This window comes from Motacilla alba, chromosome 5, assembly GCF_015832195.1.
Source record: "Motacilla alba alba isolate MOTALB_02 chromosome 5, Motacilla_alba_V1.0_pri, whole genome shotgun sequence".
Taxonomy (NCBI): Eukaryota; Metazoa; Chordata; class Aves; order Passeriformes; family Motacillidae; genus Motacilla; species Motacilla alba.
Genome location: NC_052020.1, coordinates 16952854 through 16961248, shown reverse-complemented (window position 1 = coordinate 16961248; position 8395 = coordinate 16952854). Strand labels below are relative to the sequence as shown.

The window sequence follows — 8395 nt, the reverse complement described above, 5'->3', positions numbered from 1 at the left end:
AACTTCCTTGTTTGTTTCTAGGAAAAACAGCATACAAGTTTTTCTACAGTATTTTTACTAAAACAATTGTCAGTTACACCAATTAGATATTGAAATATATCCAGAAAAGGTAACTGATATAAGTAGGAATGTAAAACAAACTGTTTCAAATTTTGAGTATTAGATTCCATTCATCTGCAATTTTTTGCAAAATAACATTTTGTTATAATGTTCTCATTCCAATAGAATATATTTTAAAACACATTTGGCTTTTAATTTCATATACTAACAAGACAAGTGATGTTAATTATTTTTGCAACTGTTTGAGTAAGTAGCATTAATCCAGTTCTGTTCCCATTATTTTTTCATATTATGCTGGGTTTTTTTTCTAAAGAGATGATATGTTTTTCCCCAATGCAGACTATCAAAGTGATTGCCTGGCAGACTACAAAACACCAATTCAGGCTTACTTAATTTGCACTTATTACATATAAAAGCGATCACTGAAGGAATGCTATTTTCAGGAAATAGCTGCATACAACCTCTTCAAGCTGCAGAGGTAGAATCCATCTGCTTTGTGCTGCCATTTGTTTAACTGAAGTCACAGAGATGTACTGTATATTAATCAAAACAGTAAACTTCAAAAGACATGTCCCAAATTCAGAAGAGACTGTAATTACAGTTCCTGTGAACATCCATTAGCTTTGCAGTCCCACAGATGAGCATGCACAAAACACTTCCCCCACTCTTACAAATAATTACCACTGGTAGCTCACAGCAGAAATGAAAAAAGCATTTTAAACTTTTGCTTTATCCCATAAACACTAAATTGTTACAGCTCACTCAACAATTCTTTATAACTAAGAAGTGGTTAAAGAACTTGTTTTAGTACTGTCATCCTTTGGTCTACCTTACCACATTATCTCTTCCCTTTCTCTCCCTTCTTTCCTAACTGGAAGCTACACTTGGTTCTGCAGTTTCATACCTACATATGATAAAAAAAGGAACTATAACATGAAATACTATAGCAATTTTTCCTGAAGAAGTAGCAACTTACAGTGAGACAAGCAAACAACTTGTATTGCACAATTCTCTGTTAAATCTGCTTCTCATTACAAAGACGCTATGGCAGGTCAAGTTTTCAAGGTACACTTACCACAGGAGATAAGATGGGATGCTGTTCTCCCACAAGAATGGTCCATGTGGTCCTACAAGCACCCAGATAAGTCCTCTTTTCTGCCTTGGTAAGATAGTTAGACACAACCCCTGCCCAATACCTGTTGAAACAATGTGTGTGATGATAACTGACAATAAAAATACCAGCTTCGTATCCAAGGCCAGCTGCAACAGAATCAGCTGCTACTTCCTTTCCTCAGTGAATGCAATAAAAATTGTGTAGAAAAAAATGTATTTATCTTAACCCTGTGTAAGTCTCACCCAAAAAAGAAAATCACCCAGAAATACAAGAGAGCACATGTCGGTTGGAAAATTCTCCACTTGGCATCAGGTAGCAAATGTAAAGCTACCATAACATTCATTATGCTTGAGATCTTATACAAATACAAGGAAATTTTTCTTGTAGTAGAGCCCCTATACAGGAAACCTTTTTTTAAAATGTCTCTTAGAAAACTTAATTATAATATACTGTGTTCAAATAAACACTTCCATTTCACTGCTTGCTATACTAGGTATAAGTTGTTTTAACAGAAACACTAAATATTTCTCCCTAGTCATACCCTTGATCCTTTATGTCCAGTATCTTTGGCCTCGCCCTGCCAAGTACCTCATTTTAGGAACACTTGCTTTTTTAATTTAGGAATAAATAATGAATTACCACTTCAGCACTCCCTCCCACCTTCTGCTCCTCATGCAGTTTTCTGCACTTGTCATAAAAGGAGATGCTCTGCAGGACCCCCTTTCATACCAGCATCTCTCTCCTGTGTCATCTTTTCATAAATGTGTTGAGGTGAAAATTTCAAAAGAAAGCTGTTTTTCTTGTGGTTTACTGATTTCTCTATTCTCTGTTATTACAAGACAACCTGACATTCCCACATACTGAAAAATTAGGGAAATGCAAGACCAACTCATCAGAAGCTGTTATGCTTTAATTCTGGAGTTCACACCCCTTCTGATGCTCATTTCTTCTTTTTTTTTCTTTTTTTTTCCAGAGAATTTAATAATTAAGAATAAATTCAACTTTGTTTCTTTTAGAATATTATTTCTAATGCAACAAACATGTTTTACCTTTAGAGACACAAAGGCAACATTCTTGTTCTTAAACACCAATATACCATGGATGGCTCAAAAGCCTGGTACTTCTGGTACATCTGGTACTTCTCACATATTTATTTTTCAGGAAACAGCAAGGGTTATTTCTATCTTTTTGAAACACAGAGGAATTTTTTCTACCTCTAAGGATGGAAAAGACATTTCTTTCTAACATAGCTGTACTCAGAGACAAACAGGAATCATGTACCTCACAAAAAATCATCACAGAATAGAAACAAAATGAAATCTGTGATAAATTATGTATATCTTTTCTAGAGAAGAAAGAAGCTAAAATGAAATATCATTTTCTTCTCCACATCCAAGTTGGGAAGCTACCTACTAGCTATTATAAAAATGGACACCATTTCAGAACACAACCCCTTCCATTTCTGAGTATTTTTTTCTGAGACACTGTGGTTCAATAGTGCCACTGAAAGTAGAAAAAAACAGTGTAATAGAATTTAATTCCTGTGCTATTCTAGATACCATTGCCAGAGTGACTTTAAATTGCTTTTGAACTAACTAGAAAGTTCAAGTTAATTGAACACAAGGATTCATGTAGCAAATTATCTTACTACTAATGGTATGGAAGAAAGAAACCTGATTAGTTACCCCAGCTGGATACTCGCAATGTGAAAAGTCAAGAGATGCCAGAACTAAATCAGAAAGGTGAAGATCAATAGTTCTTTAATCAATGGTGGATTACAGTGGGATTTATTCTGCTGAAAACAGCAGGGGCAGATAAATTCCCCGCTGAGATTAATTACTGGGAAGGGTGGATGTGAACAGAGGAGTGCAGTCATCTTTGTGACAACTCTAAGTGGCAAGAAGAACACCAGTGGGAGTACAGAGCTCTTTGCCTCGGTCTCTGCTGGTGACCAATGACACCCTCATCAAATTCCCAGCACCTCTTAGTTCCTTAGAAGAAATTGCCTTGAAGCCTGTGGATTTCTACAAACACAAATACTATAAACCAAGAGGCAGGGACACAATTTCTTGGCTTTGTTTTTAAACTGATGGGTTTTTACAGCTGTTGGATTCCTAAAAAATCCACATTACGGAGATAAAAGCACCAATGTGTGCAGCTGAAGAATGACAGCTTCATGCACAAAGGTGCTGATGACATTTACAGAGCCTGCTTAAAGTCAAGAGGTTGCCAGAGCTGCTGGGGCCATGGGATCCATCATGTCCATGGAATCCATGATTATCATCAGAGCCTTTGTTGCTGAATGTTACAGTTCCCACAAACTGGCCACTAATGCATCACACTCCAGGGCTAAATACTGTAACTGAGCCACAAGCTGGCTAAGCAGAGTAGAGAAATCACAGAGCACCTCTTGTACCAGAACTAATTTAGAAACAGGTCATAAATTGAAATTACTGTGACTTTGAACTACTTAAGGAATTTACTAACATGACAAAACAAACAGAGCCAACAGCTTAGCTTGTCAGTGCTTGATTTCTACCAGCTTGAGGGAAAGTCCTTTGATTGGTCTCCCCTCCTGACATTTTATGTTCACTTACCTTACCAGAAGACAGCAAGATGCAGAGAGCCCAGCAGATTTTAAATTTGTATGGATGATGTAATATGATGGATTTATTTGTTCTCTTACTTTGGTTAATACCAGTAGCTCTTTGAAAGGTCTCCGTCTTAAACTCTGATCAGATAGCATCAACTTTCCCATTTTACTTCTTGTAGAAAACATTTCAGAAAATATTTTCAACTCTGACTCCATCCAGCTATGTTGGTCTGTTTTCAATGACTTGGAACTCAGGTGCTTTAAGGGACATTTCTGTAGGTTTTTGTCAGAATTTCATCAGATACCAACAATCATGTCTGTCTGGCAAATCAAAATGGATTCTTTATTGGGAAAAAAATGCAAGTTTAATACAGATATGATATAAATTACAAAAACTGCTTTAAAAATCACCTCTCCAGGATACTCAGATTAATTGAAGGTGGAGCCTCAGTGAAGCAAATAAAGTCTTTCTAAGATCATCTCTCATTTTAAAGCAGATCATAAAAATAGTCCAGGCCTTGTCCCAGTTCCCAGATGGATATTCCAGTGCCCAATTCTTTTGCAAGCTCCAAGCGCAACTGGATGGACTAAGAGAAAGACATATAAAGCAATCATGTCTCAGTCAGAGATATCAGACACTCCATTCTGCCATCTCTTCATGCCATTACCAGACCTTTTAAAAACATCTGCCCTTGAACCAGCTACTGAAAAACCTTGTCTGCATTTCAAATACTCTCTGGTTAGCAAGCAATCATTCAGTCAAAGACAGTTAATCGTACCAGTTAATTCAATGACCTAATAAAAGATTACCAGCTAAATTGACAAAATGCCACAGAAATAAATCAGATTTATGAACTATGCAAAGGACTATTCTAATTTAGGCTATCATTTCACAATGTACAGAAATTCTAACTCTTCCCAGAAATATCTCAGAGGTAAAATAAAACTTTATCACTGAAGACGATCAGAATGATTTGTCAAATACCATCAAGATCTCTTGCCTACCCTTGCCTTTTCCCAGGACAGAGTCACAATTTACATTAAAAAAATTCTATTTTAAAGAGATTCTTGCAGATTCTAATTAAAAGTATCTCTATTTGAGCTCCAGCCATTGATTTAGAAGAGCTAGTTTAGCCATTGGTTAACAAAAGAAGCAATGCCACAATTCATGTTCTGCCTTTTTTTTTCCAAACAAAATTAATTATTTTTCAATCTTTTCCTCTCAGGTTTTCTTACTTTGAGCTACAGCACTGCAATGTTTAAACTACTCACACTAGCAATGTGTTTAAAAATCATTTCCATGGGAAACAGAATGAAGTATCACAGCATCATTAACAAATCCACTGGGCCAGGCATTCATGATTGCTTTTAACAAGTCATGAACAAACTAATTTTGAGCAACCTCAGTGAGTATAATGTTAAAGGGGAAAGAAACACATTTTTCATTAGTTGTTTCCCAACATAACATTCAGTGTTTCCCAATCATCCTGACCAGCAAACAAATCTCAAACTATTTCATTACAAGAATGTTGAAAATGGAAAGAAAACCCATTTCCGTGGATTCACCAATCAACACAGTTGAGTGGTGATCTGTTAGAGAAGAAATAATGAAAGAAATGAACAAGAATGAGTTTTCTTAACTTGGTTAGTACTGACAATGGCAGTGTGAAATCCTTCCCTGAGGCTGAAGAAAACAGCATAACAGCACAAGCTATCTTTTCTCTGATACGTTCACAATGAAACTTTCTAACACTCTCAGACATGCAGCACTAGCAAGAACATAGATGTGGTAGTTAATATACCATATGTGATAGTACTTCCAGCCATATTGGATTAATGAGGGGAAATATCCTTTTACTCGTGGTGCTTAAGATAACAATGCAGGAAAACAGAGCCTTAGGTTTCATACTAGTTTAACCATTAAAAAAAAAGTCTCTGGTCTCTGTAAATACAGTGTAGTTTCACCACAGAAGCAATTCCCTTCCAGTACTAAATGCCAGCAGAGGTTTAACACGCTGGCTTTTTCAGGTTTTTTTCAGTTTAATTTGAGAAAGTCTAAAGATAACTTCCTAGGAACTAAGGCTGTAATTTACCATTTTATCCTGTATTCTGCCCTTCTGTGTAGAAGTTTTCAAAACACTGTTTTCAATACACTTCTGTGTATGTTCCACACACTGAAGTTCTGTTCCACAGAGCTGAAGAAAACAGGGTGATGCAGACTGACAAGGAGAATCAGGACCCTGTTACAAGGAAGGCAAAAGTCCTCCAAGCTTCCAGCCACCATGATGAAAAGGAAAATTTCTTTGGCATCTTGTCTGCGAATCTGCTAACAACATCTCTGATAGTACATGAGCTGTGCACTTGAACAGATCCTCTACAGCACTGGTTTGTCCTGGTGTCCTATCTCTAGACATGCTTTATCTTCAGAGAACCCAAAACCCCATAATGCATGAGAGAAAAAAACAACCTTCCTGCACAAGCAGCTGAATCTTTGAATCATAACAATTTACATAACACTTACATGAGGGCAAACTTCTTTCACAAAAGCCTAAACCCAGTCCAACATTTTCTGAAATATCTCAATAATGAGTAAACATCTCTGTCCTCTTACAGCCCTCTGACCTGAGAAAGTGGCACCTACCTTCAGTGTCGGGTAGAAGACTGCATGTTTTCCTCCCTTATTTCTGCAAAACAAGAAAACCAAATAGTCACAGTAGCTTTGATAGATAACAGGATTTTAAACTAAGGCTAGAATTCAAAACCAGTTTTGTCCCTTCCAAACTTAACCACCCTGAGATTCTGTAATACTGTGAAAAGGCTAACAGTGAAAACAGGATCCAAGAAGAGATCTCACAACAGAGATGGTTTGATACAAAATCATAGTAAACATGGAGATATTTTGTTGCAACTGGATTACAAAACTGTCAGATTGTAACAGGCAGTTGTGCCTGCTAAATGAGCATCTGAAAAAGAGGAAGACATTTGGTTTTCTGATGCAAACTGCGAAATATTTTCTCCAATTCACTGAATTAATATCTTTCAGACTAAATTAACTGCCAGCAGTATAAAATATACAGACAGGGCAAGCTATACTGGGCACAAATACCAAGGTGGCATTTTAAACCCCTAGTAATGAGAAGGATGAGTTACAAAGGGTCTCACAGCACCACTTTACCACTTAGGCCAGGAGGAAAAGTAGAGTGCATGGACAGATCAAGAAGGAATTGCTCCTAAAATCTCACAACACACACAAGTGAATACCTGCCTGTGCACTGGGACAAGCACTCAGATTTCTGCAACTATTTGTAATAGACAGACTCTTCCTGCAACATGAAATCATTAGCCGTACTTTGCTTAAAGATTCATGATTTCATTTCTCAGCTGTTGCAGACACCCAAGATTTCCAGGTGAGAGGCTTCACCAGGGAAGCATACATATTTCAAGCCTGGCTGCCATCCCTGTCCAAGATAATTGAACCTTTGCAAAACAAAGTGGTAACTGAAAAAGAGTTCCTTAAATAACCCTCCCCTGCAGCCAGCTGAACCACTCAGCTGACTGCCAAGCACAGCAAAAGTCAAGTTCAGAGTAATTTTCAGACAGAGAGGGCTTCATGCACCAAAAATTCCTCCAGGAAGCCCTACACATGAACCTTCAAAGGCTGGCTTCAAAAAAAAGAGGAAGTACTACTGACAAGCTATCCTTTTGCCACAAGTTCATTTTGCTATGCAAGAAATGTGATTCAGACATGAATCCCAGAAGCATGCCATTCAAACAGAGTCCTCAGACATACACTTTTGAGAGCAAGTTTTCATCTAGTGCTCATTGTGTCTCCAACAGGATTGGACATTAAAGATCAGTAAAACAGAGCTTCTGATTTATTCCTTTAAAGTTAACACAAAAAACTCTAATTGCTTGGTACAAAGTATTTTTACAACAGGATACCACATAATTAAAAATGAAGGCATACAGATCCCAGTCCTTTCATACAAACACATGAAAAAAACCCCAAATTTAAACACTGCTCAACAACAGATTTTTTTCCTGATAAATAAAGTCAGAAGAAAATTACAGACTGAGAAACACCTTGAAAATTAAACTAAAAATACAAAGGTAGGTGATTTGTAGGTTTTGTTTTAATTTTTATTCTTTGGTTGTGTGTTTTTAATACTGAAAAATATTTTAGACCAGATTGTTTCAGAAATAAAGAGGTTTTGATTGTTTTTTTTAAAAGCTTCTTAAATGAGTTTTACTCTTCCTTTCAGTTGTGTATCTTCACATTAACAATACATTGAGTAATATAAAAGACAGCTTTGCAGAAGTAGTAGGATTTGATTGTATAATTTTGCATATTTTGTTATTTTTGCATAAAAATACCAAATTATTAGAGGATTAATAAGATGTTGCTGGGTTTAATTTTTTGAATCTATTTTAAATGGATTCTTCTAGACAGGAATCCTCTTGTCCTTTCACAATGAAAAAGGGAGGACAAAGAACACTATTACCCATAACACTCTCAGTTCTTTCAAAAACTTTATCTGGAAGTCACTTAGTTTTACTTCTGTTACATTTCTCTACAGTCCATTTCATCTAGTGGAAGTTTGTCACTTAAACAATCTTAGCAGTAGGAC

The 8395-nt window shown here is 36.5% G+C and overlaps 1 protein-coding gene across 3 annotated transcripts in view; it reads right to left on the bottom strand.

Annotated features, from left to right (window-relative positions):
* Positions 1 to 2066: 2066 nt before the first annotated feature.
* The window catches only part of CHID1 (chitinase domain containing 1), a 99742-nt gene continuing 93413 nt past the window's right edge, over positions 2067 to 8395 (bottom strand). For all 3 annotated transcript variants that reach the window (XM_038139106.1, XM_038139107.1, XM_038139108.1), the window contains exons 13-14: positions 6409 to 6451; positions 2067 to 4354 (exon numbers count right to left, since the gene is read on the bottom strand). In XM_038139106.1, coding sequence (XP_037995034.1) covers positions 4256 to 4354; positions 6409 to 6451 — 142 coding nt within the window. In that variant the 3' untranslated portion in view covers positions 2067 to 4255. The remainder of the gene's footprint in view (positions 4355 to 6408; positions 6452 to 8395) is intronic.